General features: G+C 39.8%; 1 protein-coding gene across 3 annotated transcripts in view; it reads right to left on the minus strand.

Moving 5' to 3' along the window:
• The window catches only part of CSMD1 (CUB and Sushi multiple domains 1), a 2,064,385-nt gene that overhangs the window by 44,697 nt on the left and 2,001,791 nt on the right, over positions 1-17,897 (minus strand). For all 3 annotated transcript variants that reach the window (XM_054657204.2, XM_016960221.4, XM_054657205.2), the window contains one exon: positions 16,039-16,212. In XM_054657204.2, the coding sequence (XP_054513179.1) occupies positions 16,039-16,212 (174 nt within the window). The remainder of the gene's footprint in view (positions 1-16,038; positions 16,213-17,897) is intronic.

Consider the following 17,897-nt stretch of genomic DNA (forward strand, 5'->3'; position numbering starts at 1 on the left):
TAGGCAGCTTGGCTCTAAGCTGAAGGGCAGTAACAGGGCATCACACAAGAGTCTTGTGTCCTCTGCATGGCACGGATGCTGGGCGCTTCGGGCAGACGACGCCTAACATAACTTTGCAGGATTCATATCTATTCGATTCCAGCCTGTTATGTGATGAGGAAACACCATGAACACTTCAACTGTTTTTTAATTAGATAATGTAATTCCAAGTTCCATCTGTTGTTCTCAGAAAAATTTTTCATAATCAGCTCTTATATTAAACAGAATCTATTTCTGATATATATATATATACATACATATATTTTTTTTTTGAGATGGAGTCTTGCTCTGTCTCCAAGGCTGGAGTGCAGTGGCACAATCTCGGCTCACTGCAAGCTCCACCTGCTGGGTTCATGCCATTCTCCTGCCTCAGCCTCCCGAGTAGCTGCGACTACAGGTGCCCGCCACCATGCCTGGCTAATTTTTTGTATTTTTAGTAGAGACAGAGTTTCACTGTATTAGCCAGGATGGTCTCTATCTCCTGACCTCGTGATCCGCCTGCCTCAGCCTCCCAAAGGGCCGGGATTGCAGGTGTGAGCCACCTCGCCCAGTCTTTCTGTTGTATATTTTTAACTTCATTTATTTATTCATTAAAATGTATTACTTAACGATAATTACAGATAAGGCTTTACCTGAAGGCTCTGAGATGATTAGAGCAGAACCGTGGACTTTCACTTGTATATCCAAAATTTGGTAAAAAATTGTAAATCTAATCGTAACCCAAAGTAAAGCACTTCCCAGTCTTTGGCATCAGCACTCTTTCCTACAAGCACAATAGTTTTTAAAGAAAGTATAAGCAACTATGATCGAGGTCGTGCCTAACTTCTTATTTTTGTAGAAGCTCTGCCTGGGGCCAAATTTGTTCTTATGTGTGTTTATTTTGAAAGGCAAACCATGGAAATAAAGCTTAGTTTTTAAATTTCAATATAATTATTACACAAAAAGGAAAAGTAAAATCGAAACTGTCAGATTAAACTTTAAAAGCTAAATGCTATGGGCTAAGCTTTTATGTGAAATTAAAAATTAATATTAAGCAAAATTGGCAGAAATACACTGTTATAGTATGAACTGGTAACTCCTGTTCCCTGAGCAAATAGAAAACTGTTAATTACTAAGAAAAAAAAAAAAACCAACTTAGTGCAAGTTCTGTTTTTAAATGGCTGTGAGTGACATTCTGAGAATAAAAGGCAACTAACTTTCCATACATTTGGAGGTGCACTGAGAGACCATCCGTTTATGTCGCTGCCTCAAATCGGATTCACAGGAAACGTCTGATCCACGTCTGTCAAATTTCGCTCACTGGGGCAACCCTCAACAATAGTGACCGGGAGCTGAGCAAACGCACAGGAGGGAGAGGTAGGATGCTGGGAGGAGCATGGGATTTAAAGAAACCTGTGCGTTGAGGCTATTTATTTACTTTGTTTTTTTTCCCCCGAGACCACGTCTTGCTCTGTTGCCCAGGCTGGAGTGCAGTGGCATGATCTTGGCTCACTGCAACCTCCGCCTCCCTGGTTCAAGAGATTCTCCTGTCTCAGCCTCCTGAATAGCTGTGATTACAGGCATCCGCCACCATGCTTGGCTAATTTTTGTATTTTTAGTACAGACAGGGTTTCACCATATTGGTCAGGCTGGTCTTGAACTCCTGACCTCGTGATCCACCCACCTTGGGCTCCCAAAGTGCTGGGATTACAGGCATGAGCCACCGCGCCTGGCCTTATTCTTTTACTTCATGAGTGCTGGATGAACGGCCAGCGAAGATGAGCAAATAGAAGTTGTCAGAGACACATAGTGGTAATTTTGGGTCTAGGAAGTCAGGAATCCCAACAAGCCCAGCATCCCGTGCAAAGCACATGGGTTTGGAGGTAATAAACTTTTCAATCGTCTATACCACCATCGACTTCAGATTCTGTTGGTGTTTTTTAACTCACACATATTTATGCACGTATTTAATCCAACACGTTTGACTACCCATCACCCGGACAAGAGGTTTACATACCCAACTTAAAAAATACATTGAAAATGTTTTAAAGTATAACTTCTTTAAGTTTGAATTTTAAGTTAACAGTTAGCTCTGAACAGATACTGGAACAAATCAGACCTGAGCTTAAAATTTTGGCAGAAAAACCATTATTTTAAGACGATCATTGGCCTCAAAGCGACTCAAAATAAATATATGTCCCAATATAAACTGTGACACAATTTTTATGTCACAAAAATTGTGTACAGAATATAGAAACCTTAATTCTGTAAGCAGACTGGAAATATACCATGTTCAAAGCTTTATTTTGTTTTCAAAAAGAATCCTGTGGCCCCATCATGCCTGTATCACTAGCTTCTGCCTAGTTCAGGAACACGCAAAACACATGATATTTCCACATATAAGTGAGGAAGGAGACTGGTGTGATACTGCTACACTGCTTCACCACGTGAGGCAGGAGACTGTGGTGTGATACTGCTACACTGCTTCACCACGTGAGGGAGGAGACTGTGGTGTGATACTGCTACACTGCTTCACCACGTGAGGCAGGAGACTGGTGTGATACTGCTACACTGTTTCACCACGAGGCAGGAGACTGGTGTGATACTGCTACACTGTTTCACCACGTGAGGCAGGAGACTGTGGTGTGATACTGCTACACTGTTTCACCACGTGAGGGAGGAGACTGTGGTGTGATACTGCTACACTGTTTCACCAAGTGAGGGAGGAGACTGTGGTGTGATACTGCTACACTGCTTCACCACGTGAGGGAGGAGACTGTGGTGTGATACTGCTACACTGTTTCACCACGTGAGGCAGGAGACTGTGGTGTGATACTGCTACACTGCTTCACCACTTTCCTTACAAAGGTTCTATACAAAGTCACTAAATTACACAATGCATAGGCAATATATAGGCAATACTCCTTATAGTTTTCTTCTGAAATTTTAGTTTTCTTAAAAAAAATCTTCAATGAAGTATAACTGATAAAGTTTAAAGGGCTCTGTTCAAACAAACATTGTCAACTGATTGACATACAAGGAAGAAAGTCATAGGAGAGGGTGACTCAGCTTCACTCAAGGAGCTCAGTGGGAAATCAGGCAAGGCCTTAAGAAGTTGCCTTGTCTTAACAATAGCTGTCCAGAGCAACAGGTGGAGGGGTCTGGTACTTTCAATTTATTCTACAAGGAAACCGGAAATGTGCTCCAGGAGGCCCCAGTGGCTTCTGAACTGCTCCTTCTACATTCTTTGCATATTATGATAGAAAAGAAAGAAGGGAAGGGAAAGGGAGGGGAGGGAAGAAGGAGGGAAGGGAAGAGGGAGGGGAGGGAAGGGAAGGGAAGGGGAAGGGGAAGGGAAAGGGGAGGCGGAAGGGGAGAGACGGAGGGAGGGAGAAAACTGTCTCCATGGAAGAAGGAAGGAAGGAAAGAAGGAAGGAAGGAATGAAGGAAGGAAGGAAAGAAGGGAGGGAGGGACGGAGGGAGGGAGGGAGGGAGGGAGAAAACTCTCCATGAAAGAAGGGAGGAAGGGAGGGAGTGAGAGGGGAAGGAAGGAAGGAAGGAAGGAAGGAAGGCAGGGAAGGAGAAAACTTTCTCCATATTTTGCTATTTTTTAAAAACTTAAACCCTGTTTAAGTTTCTTTTTGGTGTTCATTCCTTTTCCTTCTTCTTTCTTAGTTTATTTTAAAGTGTATTAAAAACTTGATCATGAACAGAAAAAAACTAAACAAGAAACTATGCTTTGTAATGTAAAAATAGCCAAGTAAATTCTCGGGCAGTCAGGAAAAGGCATAAAAATTAGTTCAATACATTTTTAAAAAGCAGTCATAAAAATTTTTTTGTAATATGATTATGTAATAATATGATTTTTTACAACTTTTCAATAGAATAAATTAAAGAAAGTTTAGAGTACAAAAATACAACTAACTATGCAATAGTCAGTATATTGCATACAATACATATTTCTGGATTTGTTCACTAACTGAATGAACCAATATTAAATTAAACAAGATTGCTGGCCACAGGGAAAACACAGTAACAACAACTAAAAAAATGACTATTTTCAAATATGTGAAAGTTACATATTTTTATCTTTTATCAATAACTGATAACTAGGTTACAGCTACAGTTTTGGCTTTTAGGTGTGATAAAAGAAATACGTTATAATTTATTGTAATTGACAATTGTAATTGATTGCCTGACTTTCCTGCGATAATATAAACTTTGAAGAGGAAATTCAGATTCCCTGAGGACTCACTGTCTGCCAGGCACTTGGCCAAGCATTGGTTTATCTAGAGCTCTCAAAAACCTATGAAGAGGGTACTGTGGCTACGACTTCCTTGATTCTTCATCTAAGAAAACTGCTGTTCTCCCAGGAAGTCGAGCATGAACTGTAAGACCTGCAGCTAGGACTAGGTGGTGTGGGTGCAAACGCATACCAGATCAATCCCTAAGACTGTGTTTTCTCTACTCAGCAACACTCCCTCTAAGTCCTACACAGATATTAATATTTTCCCCAGTTCATTTATTTTTTATTTTTTTTTGAGACAGAGTCTCACTCTGGCTCACCCAGGCTGGAGTGCAATGGCGCGATCTCAGCTCACCGCAAGCTACGCCTCCCGGGTTCACACCATTCTCCTGCCTCAGTCTCCCGAGTAGGTGGGTCTACAGGTGCCCACCACCACGCTCAGCTAATTTTTTGTATTTTTAGTAGAGACGGGTTTTCACTCTGTTAGCCAGGATGGTTTTGATCTCCTGACCTCGTGATTCGCCTGCCTCAGCCTCCCAAAGTGCTGGGATTACAGGTGTGAGCCACCGTGCCCGGCTCTCTAGTTCATTTTTTACCAAAGAAAATATGCCTAATGCAAAGGAAAAATATTGCAGGAAATATTAATTTGGTGCAAAAGTAATTGCGGTTTTTGCTACAGCAATAGCAAAAACCGCAATTACTTTTGCATCGACCTAATAACACAAGTAAGTGGCATATGCAAATTCTCTACACCATGATATTTACATCTTGACTTCAGAGACTCTTGCAAGTACATTCCCTCTTAACTGATTTTAACTCAGCCCTAAGGCAAAGTTAGAACTAATTCTTAATAGTCTCTCCGACTATATTATTTCCAGGCTTTGGATGTATTTTTCTATCATATTTTACTGATAAAATAATAAACAGCTTATATTAAGGGCATTTAGCATTTGCAGGTCAAGAAGAAAGGCAAGTTAACTCTATGAGCTATTAAAATTTTAATTAAAGAGGTATTAATTTTATAAGGATAATTCTTGACATGAAAAATTCTTCATGATATATGATTACATAAAAAGGCAGGTTATAAAAGAGTCCATAGGAATTATATGTAAGCTTATGTGTGTATATATCATATATAAAAATAAGAAATATATAAGTATATAAGAAACAGAAATATATTTGTTTCTATATAATATATACATAAATATATATAAGAAATATATAAAGAAGTATATTTCTATATATATAAGAAATACATAAAATGCAATAAAATCTACAATACCTTTTCTAAAAATCAAAGCGTATTCACTACTATTTTGAAAGATGATTGATACAGTACTTCTCTTCGGATATAACTCACAATTTTTGCTGTAAGGAATGTACACTGCATTATGAGAAATGAACACATGACTTTTAAGTTAACATAAAATCGGAGGATGAATGCCCCCATAAGAGGGGCCTTCCCTAAGCACAAGAGTGATGCGGGTTCATCACCGTTTCCCTCTGTGCCAGGGGACACACCCTGCCAGCGGCGCGCATAAGGGCAGCTTCGGGGAGACTGGAGTCTCAGGGTCCCTGGGCTCACACCAACCTCCTGCTCTTGGCAAGCTCCCTCCCATCCACTTCCTTAAGCCCAAGAGGAGCTTTGTTAAGTCACATCACTGCAATTGGTTCATTTATGTTAAGTTCTGCCATACATGTGCAGGATGTGCAGGTTTGTTCCATAGGTAAATGTGTACCATGGGGGTTGGCTGCACCTGTCAACCCATCACCTAGGTATTAAGCCCCGCATGCCTTAGCTATTTTTCCTAAAACCTATCTTCCCCAGTTATTAAAATAACTATTTTAGCTATTTTAACATTAGCTTACATTTCCTTTCATTTTAAAATTTTACTATTTTAACATTTTGAGAATATGTTATTATATCCCATTTTTCATTAACACTTTAGTACAACTAAACCCATAATGATTCTTTAGTGAAGTTTTTGTGGTTGTTTCCTTTTTGATTCCTCTACCCTAACAGAACATTCACTAACCCCATATTTTCTTAATTTTCTTTATGCTTATGTACATAAGCATATCTGGGCACATGTTTTACATGTGTCTAAACACCCAATCCTATAAAATTATGACAAGAAAAGAAAAAATAATATCTTAATGTTTGCATGCAATACACAAATTATTAGACAAAGCAGGGAAACAGTATGTGAATCATCCTGAAACGACGTGAGACCTGGTAAATCTAACTGGTCCCTCACTGAACTGGCTCAACTCTTAGGCATAGTGACACATAGTTTAGAACAGGGGACAAAGTTTCCAAGAAAGCTCCTCTAGGGAAATATGGGCCTCCAGGAGAGTAGGAAAATGTGATTCTCAAAATAAACCTGAAGATGCTTGTTTTCATTCCTTCTTATGACATCTTCAACTGTATAAATTATTTCATCCAGAAAGATACTACTACTAATAAAAGGGATACCTTCTTTTATTTATTTTTTAATGTTATATGCAAAGATAGTGTTACTGGGTTAGTATAATGAATTTTCTTTAGTCTCCTAAATCTGAGTTTTCTAATTGATCACAAGCACTGCAGGGCTGGATAGAGCTTCATCCTGAGAAGGGTTGAACCTGAGAATAAGCAGGCTACCAAGGGTGAGGTGGATGTTGTAGAAATCTGTGTCTAATTCCGCCTCACAGTAGCACAGATTTACCTGGGGCTCTGTTTCAAAATTTGGGATGGGGTCTCTGTTTTGTGCCATTAACTAAGTGCTGCACCAGGGTCACACTCAATGAGTCCTCCAGATTACACACTTGAGAATCTTAGGAAGTAGTTGGGAAAAGAATGCAAAGACAACAGCACACTTATGTGAGATACAACAGCCTACAACTCTTGTGAGAATATTTTAAAAAGCACACACAGTAAGAATCAGACCATATTGCAGTAAACAGCAAGAATCCCTGGCAATTTTGTTCAGCTGCTTTTTTTTAACTTGAGGTTTTTTAGTTTTATGCCATTGCTTCCTGAAGCTTCACCATCTTTATGAGTCTGTCCTCTTTGAAATATTGTTTTTTCCTGTTTTAATAACATGCATATAAATTCTGTGTACTAGATTGAATCTTAGTTCTGAAATAAAACAAAACAAAACAAAATGGAATAATAAAAAACTAAAGCAGGCAGAAAGCTAGGGATGATCCAGGGACTTCTAATCAACATGACATGCCAATGATGGTCCATTAACCTCCTCCTCCATCCCCTGCTTCATCAGATATATTTGAAAAAGCAGTTTTTAAAATTAAGTTTGTTTCTATTTTTCTAGGAAAAGGCAAGAAGTTTAAAAAATGAAGGCTACATTAATCCTGAAGAGTTTAAAATGCATCAACGAATTTGTTTAAGCTGTGCAACAGACGTGGTATCTAGTGGACCAGAGACAGTATCTGGGATACAGAGAATGATGAATAAATGTGAGGTGTTTTTAATTTCTTCTTCTCTTCCTTGGGATAAATTAGAAGAAAGTGGAACCTACATACAAAAAAAGCTTTTGATACTTAAAAGCCCACTCTTTTGAGTTCAGTTAATCTCTCATTCTGCAAGAACAAGTTTTGTGTCCAATGGACAGATGCCACGGCAGATTGGGTGAGTCTTCCTAGCTAGCAAACTCCTCTGGTCGTCTGCATAGTTATCTACTTAAAGACACGAATAATTGTATTGATGGTATCTAGCACATCATTTAGGATATAGTAGGTGCTCAACAAATGTTGCATTGCATGGCCTAGAAGGCTCTAGGGGGATGGATACAGAATGTTCTGATACACCTAAGATGTGAAGACATAATTATGCTGTCCCCCTGTGTGGAGGTAACTGGGACAACATTTGTGGGCATTCATTCTCAATCGTTCCTTCAGTCATGCAATTTATTTTCTGTCACACAAGGAAGAGAATAGAGTTTGATTAAAGCTGTTGAATCTTTCCTTAAGTCCTTGCAGCTGCATGAGCAAGAGGCTGACACTAATATCTGTCTTCCCATCGCCATTCCGGTCCTCTTGGTTTCTTGTAGATGTGCGGATTTCATGTATTCCTCTGAGAGCTGAATGAGTTAACGTGATTCTTTCAGCCATATTTAGCACAGTGTGCAATAAATACTTCATGTATAGCAAAGCCTCCTGGTGCTAGAGACAGTGGGACAAGATTTCATTCAGCTCCGGTTGACACATTTCAGGGTATCCCCTAAACCCATCCCCCATTTTCCATAGCCCCTGACTTTACAAGTGAGCCTCTCTCTACGAACCCATTATTATATAATAATACTATATAGACTATACGATCGACTTGCTAATTTTCAAGCTGACCAGACCACCCACATTATCGGCGAAAGCAGGAGGTTTTGAGCAAGAAACTAGGGACACCTCTGTGAGCGATTCCATTCCTCCTCGCTCCTAAATAAGACACGATAGAAGCCTGCTTTCTGGGGAGAGTGAGAACAAAGGAACTTTGAGGATTTTGTTATGAATGTAAGATGCTCTCTACCCTGGAAGAGCGAGAAGCGATGATAATCCCCATATATTTGTTCAGAAGTATTCACCTACAGCACATGGGCCCAGAGCTATGGAAGGTATTGAGCAAATGAGATAGTTTGAAACTTCGCATCTGTTAGCTGAGCTTATTGGTCAGAGGCATCGTCCCAGGGAAGCGCAGAACTGCTCTGGTGTTTCTTTATCCACCGCCTTTCCCACATTTTAATGTGATCTTTTCCCTTCAGTTGTAGATTGCTTTCCATAGGGTATATTAGCAATAGGAATTGACTGCTGCTGCAGATATACCAATTCAGATAAACTTGGGCTCATATCTTTTGGCAGCAAAGCCTTATACAATATACATCATCTAAAAGGTGATTTTCTTATTGTCTTGTCCTTCAACAGGCCAATTATTTCTAGGGTGTGGCATTAAGGGTATTTATTACTTTATGTACAAACTACATTAAGACACTCAATGTTCTTCCACTTAAAATCGCAATGCTAAAATAGTTCTTAATACACATGGCACTCTGATAAATTTAGAGCTTTTAGGTTATATACATTATTTAAATTTCTGTAACACGGTAAGGACTAAAACACACTAAATATACATCTACGAATGAAACTGTCACTGTTGGAGATTTTTTTGGCAATGCAATCAATGAGTTAATTGGAAATAATAAAAAGTACAAAAGTTTATATTCATCAAAATGAAACCAGAATCATTTTCTAAAAGGCCAGATATGGCCTTATCCTAAGACTTTTGAAAAATCTCAGAGAAAACATTTCTTTAAAAAACAACCTGGAATTTGAATTTTTTAACAACAGACATGGTTCAAAATTGCCATTTCCTGATGAGCAAACATTTTTGAAAGTAAAACTTGTTAATTAATTGATTAATGAAACATACCTTTTTAAAAAAAAAAGCAAAAATGAGAGTGAATAGGAGTCACTGAAGTATTCAAATGTTGTGAAAGTAATAGATGTTCAGAAAAGAGTACTCCTGTGTTTAAATACATAAATAGCATTTGGTCTATGGCTGTATTTCCCATCTGAGAACTGCAGTAGTCATGGACACTCACAGAGGGAAAATGGTGCTAAGTGTTTTTAATAAATTCCACCTATTACAAAGAGGCAGTGAGTACAAAAGTCACAGGAAATTTCGTTCAAGAAGGTGACTACACAATGAAAACCCGAAGTTATTTCCTACTCTACTGTCAAGTATAGATTCTTAAAAATATGTTAAATCAGTATAAATATAACAGATTTAAATATTCCATATGAGAAACAACCAGCTTCTTAAAATTTTAGTATGTATGTATAGCAATTCTTTCAATACTTATCTTAATTACATTCACATGATTTAAAAGAAACACATGCATGAATAGTACATATGCATGCACACACAGACACATGCACACACACATGAACACACATGCACACACATATACACACATACATACACACATGCACACACACACATGCACACACGCCACACTCATTGCTGGGAGGTAAAGGAGTAGGGAAATAGGGACTGCTTATGGGCTTAGAGTTTTGTTTTGGGGTGATGAAACATCTGGGAACTAGACAGAGGTGATGGTTGCACAACATGGTCATGGCGAAAGTGCTCCTGAACTGCACACTTTAGAATGGTTAACTAGGTCTAGTTTTGTTTTGCTTTTTTTTTTTTTAATGAAGTCTCGCTCTGTCAGTCAGGCTGGAGTGCAGTGGCGTGATCTTGGCTCACTGCAACCTCTGCCTTCTGGATTCAAGCAATTCTCCTGCCTCAGCCTTCTGAGTAGCTGGGATTACAGGTGTGCACCACCACACCTGGCTAATTTTTTTGTATTTTTAGTAGAGAGGGGGTTTCACCATGTTGGTCAGGCTGGTCTCGAACTCCTGACCTCGTGATCTGCCCGCCTCGGCCTCCCAAAGTGCTGTGACTATAGGCATGAGCCACCATGCCCAGCAAACTAGGTCTAGTTTTATGCCATCTGATTTTCTTTTGAGATGGGGTCTTGCTGTGTTGCCCAGGCTGGAAGTGCCGTGTCTTGGTTCACTGTAGCCTTGACCTCCCAGGCTCAAGGGATCCTCCCTTCTCAGCCTCCTAGGTAGCTGGAACTACAGGCATGTACCTACCATCACACCTGGCTAATTTTTGTATTTTCTGTAGAGACTGAGTTTTACTATGCTGCCCAGGCTGGTCTCAAACTCCTGGACTCAAGTGATCTCCCTGCCTCAGCCTCCCAAAGTGCTGGGACTAAAAGCATGAGTCACTATGCCTGGATGAATTTTATCTCAAGAATAAAATAAACACGGAAAGAAAGGATTGTCCAATATCATGTGTTGGAGCTTCATCCAGTACTTGTGAATCCCAAAGCAGATTTTTTTTACTCATTAAAATCTGCTTCCCTTTATATACACTTATGTGAACTTTTACGTGCGTTTTAAAACTAAAAGCAATGTAGAAAGGCCACTTCTAGTTAGTGAAGTCCTTTTAAATTGGAGACACTTTTCCAGAATTTGAAGCAACAAATGGGTGTGGACTGCCTGTCTGGGTTTTCTAAATCATCCCCCTTGTTGAAGGTAAGGTTATATTTTCCTCCTTCAATGCATTTATTGCCAATATCCTGTTAACTGCAGCAGAGGGGGCTACCGTCTGCCCCTGTCCGGCATCACTTTCCTGATCCTGTTACAAAAGAGGAGCGTCAGGGCACTGAGGCAGAGGCGAACCACAGCCCAACTCTCAGCGTCTCCCAGATGCCAACTGGATCTACTTTAAAAATATTTTTTAGGAAGTCGGCTTCCAATTATTTGAGGAGAAGGATCCATCTTTTTTTCAGCAAAAGCAAGAATAAAGCTGAATTTTCATTAAAATGAAGGAAGCACTCAAAGGTCTCCCGGGACGTATAGTACAGATCTAATCCTCTAGTGTAAAACACAAAGGGAAGCTTTTGGTTTTGTTTCTAATGTTTTAAAAGACGAGCGTGGCTAAAGTTTTAGGACGTAGACTGAGTGCCACAATGAAGACAGCTCCCGTCTCGGCCCTTATGACTTCACTCTGGCCCAGAGTTACTGCCCTGCACTGAAGAAAGCAGACAAGGCTCGTGATGTTATTGTCAATGGTTGTTCTGAAAGTAAGAAAACAGGCTGGGTGCGGTGGCTCACTCCTGTAATCCCAGCGCTTTGGTGAGGTCAGGAATTCAAGACCAGCCTGACCCACATGGTGAAACCCCATCCCTACTTAAAAAAAAAAAAAAAAAAATGAGCCGGACATAGTGGCACAATCCCAGTTACTTGAGAGGTTGAGGCAGGAGATTCACTTGAACCCTGGAGGCGGAAGTTGCAGTGAGCTGAGATGGCGCCATTGCACTCCAGCCTGGGTAACAGAGCAAAACTCCATCTCAAAAAAAAAAAAAAAAAAAAAAAAAAAAGCAAGAAGAAGAAAGAAAGTAAGAAGGAAGGAAGAAAGTAAGAAAACAGCATTCATACAACCAAAGAAGTAGCCTAAGTAGTTGACCTCGTGTGTACTGATTGCTGATGGTCATTTTGGGTCATTCTACAAGGCATACAATTAAAGGGAATTGATGGATGAGCATTTTCAGAGTAACATTGCCTTGCAGTGGTTGGATTCTTTCCCCACACACAGAAGTGTGCACCTGCTGTTGTTGCTGTTGTGGTGCGGACGCAGGTGCTGATGTCATGCGGACAACCCAGCCGGGGCAGTGGACAGTTCCCAAAACGAGCACCAGTTCCCCACACGCCATCGTGCCCACTCGTGTGATACCACTGCCATGTTTTACAGAGGAAAACGGATGCTTTTTGACTAAAAGACGAAAACTTTTATGAAAAACAACTCATATGTGGTAAATGTAGAAATTAAAGCCATCAGTGTTTTATCTTTATATGGAAAGTGGGTATAGCTACATAGAAACACACAGTCAAGTTTTTATAGGATCAATTAATTAAAAAATCTAATTCAGAAAATTATTTATAGACATCTTTATCATTCAATTTTTAATTTTTTTATTTTGGGTTAGAAACATAGAAGTCCTTCTTGACAATGTTTCTTTTTAATTTAATAAATTACCATATGAAAACCAATATCTCTTGAATATCCATAGGTTAAAAAAAGAATAGGGAAACTCTAAATCTCAGACTTTATACAAAAATTAACATAAAATAGATCACAGACTTTAAAATATATCAAATGCAAAGTGATAGAAAAAATAGAGGAACACTTCAAGATCTAGGTCTTGACAGAGTTCTTAGACTTGACATCAACACCATGACTCAGAAAAAGAAAAGACGATGAATTTAAAACTTGTGCTGCTCAAAGGACCCTGTGAAGAGCATGAAAGTCAAACGAGAGGCTGGGAAACATTCTGCGAATCATATACCTGACAAACGACTATCACACAGAATAAAGAACTCTTGAAACTCAGTGTTAAAAAGCAAACAAAAAAATCCAAACAATTCCATTAGGATGTGAGCAAAAGGCATGAACAGACATTTCGCTGAAGAGTACAGATGGGAATAATCACCAGATAAGGTACTCACGTCGTTAGCCATCAGGAAATTGCAAGTGAACACCACAGAAAGCTATCACCACACATCTATCAAGAAAGCTAAAATAAGACAGAGTGACTGCACCGAATGCTGGAGAGGATGTAGAGAAACTTCATCGCCCACACATGTTCGGTAGGGATGACAAATAGTACCGCCGTGCTGGAAAAATGCTTGGCAGTTTCTTATAAGACTAAACTTGCAAATACCATATGTGCCAGTACCATTTACACTCTTGGGCATTTTTCCCAGAAAAATGAAAACTTATAACCACACAAAATCCTGTTCATAACAGCTCGTAGCAGCATTGTTTGTGACAGCAAAGTCTGGAATCAACCCAGACGTCCTTCAATGGGTAAATGGTGAAAAAAACTGTTACATCTGTACCATGAAATTCTACTCCACGGGAAAAAGGGACTGAATTATTGACACAGGCCACAACTTGGATGAATCTCCGGAAAATTATGTTGAATGAAAAGGCCCATCTCAGAAGGCTGCACACCACATGATTTCATTCATTTATATACCATTCTTGAAGGGAGAAGGTCAGAGAAGTGGAGACCAGGTTAGTGGATGCCAGGAATTAAGAATGAGGTTGGGATGCATGAGTGTGTTTATAAGGGGAGTAAGGGGGATTCTTGTGAAAATGGAAATTCTCCATCATGACCACATCAATGTCCATATGCTGGTTGGCCTAATACCCTCTAAGTTTGCAAGATTCTACCACTGGGTGAAAGTGGGTAGGGGACAAAAAGGACCTCTCTGTATTATACCTAGTGCCTGCCTGGGAATCTACAGTTATCTCAAAATGAAACATTTTATTATGAATGTATTTACTCATTCAACAGAGAAAAGGAGGACTTCAATGGGAAAAAAGAGAGAGAATTGATGACATTTTATCCTAACAAAAAAATAACATGCTGAACATATGACATATTTTACATATTCCATATAAACACATAATTTAGTAATTTACCATATTAAAACATAATGTTAACATATTTGAGCTGAAACATTTTTTAAAATGAGAGATTACAAATTAGATCAGCTTCTTCTCAGGATGATCACCCACAAGACCTCCCATCTTAGATTTTCACGGAGATAATGCGGTTACTAAGTAAAGAAATGAAGCATATTGCTAACGGACGCACACACGATTGTGAGGAGCTGACGGTGGGGTGAGGGATGTTTGACTCTGGAAGTATCAGGCCTGGGCAGTAAACTCAGCTCTGCTCCCTATGGAGTCCTGCGGCCTCCACACAGAGTCACCGCTAGCTCTCTTGAGCTCCAGAGCATATTTTGCTACGCCCTGCTCCATACTACCTAAAACACCACTGCACAGTTGTCAGTCATAAGAGTTCAACTGCCAAAAAGATTGAATTATGCTAGAATGAGAACACAGCAGTGTTCTGCATCTCCTCTTATTTCTCGTGATTGTGAAACTAAAGTGAAAGAGATCATTTCAACCCTAATTCTGCACATCAGATATTTCCCATGTAATTATTAAAGGAAAAAACAAACACAAATACAATGAAAGAAGAAGACAAGTTGTAGTTCAGGTGAAATCGGTAACCATGTTCCTCTCTCCGTTTTTATTTTTGGAGGGAGACCATGTTTGGATAAAATGAAAGCTGTGATTGAAGCAAGCTCACCCTTGTGCACCTGGGGCTGACCAATGTCCCTGGGCTTCTTAAGCGGGGGTGGTTCCCTCCTCTGGTCAGGGGCTGGGGCTCGGCGGAGGCAGGGGCACTGGCTTCACCCCCTCACCCTGGTTTCCTTTGCATTCTGCACTGTGGTTAGTTGAGTGAACTGGGTTTCATCAGTGTGTTGGTCAAAACCCAAACATTCTGATCCTGATAGTACTAGTATTTTAGGGGGAAACAGAGGTAGAAGTCTTTACTTAGCCTTTGAGCTTACGCCAAGCCCTCCAGTGTAGACCTGAGCCAGAACTCTGCAGCTGAGTAGCCAACTTCTATACAACTTCTAATCATTTTTTAAATGACTTGGGTTCCCACTCTGCTATCAGCTTATTTGAAGATAGCTCCCGTGGGAGCCCTAGGATAACAGAGGTTCTTGTCAGAGAAAGAGACATTGATAAGTTCCTGGCTTTAATTTCATCTTAATACCATAAAAAATACTTGCCCTGCACACTAAAGTACAATGCGCCACCAATAAGAGTGATGTTGTAATGGAAAGTAATTGAAATGAAATCCTAAACATTATGAGCTCAAACATCTAGAAATGCAAAAAAGAACACAATTTTCTTGGAAACTCAGATTTAGCCGAGGTCTCTGTGACTATGTTTAAAGAAATGAATCAAAAAATAAATAATTGAAAATTTAAAACAGTAAGAACTTCGTAAAGACAGTCATAAAATTAGAAGCATAATGGCCCCCAAATGCTAACTATACAGGGTAGAAATAAATGTGTAAATACATGAATAAAAAGAGAAATAGAAGATGAGTTATCTTTAAGGGAGATAATTCTAGATTTTCGTGATTGAACATCTGGCCACGAGACAGGAAAAAGCCATGGAGACCTTTGCGCTTACTCTCAGAAATGCTTTCACACCTGAATGGCGAGAGTTTGCAGAACTCTTTATGCATTACCCTTGATTCACGGAGACAGGCTCTTTGGTGTTACTGGGCAGCCTAGAACACTCTCAGAGCAAAGGGCTCATTCCTGGATGCTTTTCCTACCTCGACACGTGGGCAGAGGGCTACTCCACTGGCCGTTGCTCCGACACTGGGCTCGAGACACGCCCTGCAGCAAATAGCCCGTGTTGCAGGTGAAATTCACGACGTCATTCAGGTTGAACTCACTGCCATTAGTGAATCCGTGGGCAGGGTTTCCAGGGTGACCACATGTGATGGCTGTAGAGAGACAGGTCAACGTCATTGTTAAATAATGAACAGGTCATCACTTTCCCTTGGGATTATTAATAAGAAACATGCAGGCATGCTAACGGTATGGACTGAAGGTTTTCCACTAACCAGGCAGCTTACAGATGGTATTTATATTCAGAAGGGAATATTGGGAGCTAGAACCCCAGGCTGACCCTACAGGCTTTTAATATAATTGTGGAAAATAACAAACACCTGCCAAACATGCTTTCTTCACCATCATAATTATTATTTCTCTCTTGAATCATGACAGAATACCAAATGATTTAAAAATGAAGCAGTGAAAAACAAGAGATGCTAAAAATTCTTGTATTAATCATGAGTTTTGAACATTTTCTCCATACACACCAGCTGACTCTGTGAAACCCTCCTTTTGAGACAGTATGGGATTTGTCTGATACTTTATAATGTCCATGTATAAATTATTGCAATATCAATTTACACATCATGAAATTAGCAAAATAACTAAGCACACTCAGCTCCTATTTTTGTTGAGAATCTCTGTCATATGATCCTTTGAAATGCAGTGAACTGTCAATATGTCATGCCCCAGATAACAGCAAGACGGATCAGGGAGAGATATCTATCATTCACCCTTTCAACAGAAACACACTCCAGCCATAAAACTGGTGTTTTCTTCCTCATTTATCTTGTCAACAATTTTTTTCCTATAAGTAAAGCTTTTACCCGTGAACTTTGTACATTTTTCACATCACTATTACAGATAATCCTTGTCACTGTTTTATCAACATTTCTTTTGTCTACTTCATAGGAAAATATACAATATTTTTAAAAACAATTGGTTTAAGGGAAATTGGGCAATAAAGTGAGAGTACATTGTTCTAAAAATAGTCAATATTTACAATATTTATCGCTGAAGTTATACAGCTCAAGGTTGATCATTCATTACATGTAATTTTACCTCTTTCTTTTTTTTCCCTTTTTTTTTTTTTTTTTTTTTTTGAGATAGAGTCTTGGTCTGTCGCCCAGGCTGGGGTGCAGCGGCACGATGTCTGCTCAATGCAACCTCCATCTCCAGGGTTCAAGCAATTCTCCTGCTTCAGCCCCTCCTAGTAGCTGGGATTACAGATGTATGCCACCACGCCAGGCTAATTATTGTATTTTTAGTAGAAATGGGCTTTTGCCATCGGCCACGCTCGTCTTGAACTCCTGACCTCAGGTGATCCACCTGGCTCAGCCTCCCAAAGTGCTGGGATTACAGGCGTGAGCCACCACGCCTGGCCAATTTTACCTCTTTCAAGTAAAAGAAAGAATGCTTACAAAACTCCCTATATTCTTGACGAAGCAATGACAAAAATACAGGCAACACGGATGAGGCAGGGAGTGCCGCTGTTTCTAGGACGGCAAAGCTGCCCAGCAGACCCAGACTCTGCACCTCCACCCTCCTACTATCAGCTTTTCTCTCCACCCAGTTTATCCTGTGATAAAATCAAGGAGGAGGAATCCATGACACCACTTGGCCAGGGATCCATTTACAATGAATTAATAAGCAAATTAAACGTGGAGTCAGGAAAAGGAGTTTGAAGGAAACAAAACGGGAAGGAGATCAAAAAAAGGAAAGCGTGAACATGGCACCTCTCCTGTTCTCTTTCTTTGTACAGGCAAAACTGAAAGTTTGCTGTTCCCTTTTACAG

This window comes from Pan troglodytes, chromosome 7 (genome assembly GCF_028858775.2).
Source record: "Pan troglodytes isolate AG18354 chromosome 7, NHGRI_mPanTro3-v2.0_pri, whole genome shotgun sequence".
Taxonomy (NCBI): domain Eukaryota; kingdom Metazoa; phylum Chordata; class Mammalia; order Primates; family Hominidae; genus Pan; species Pan troglodytes.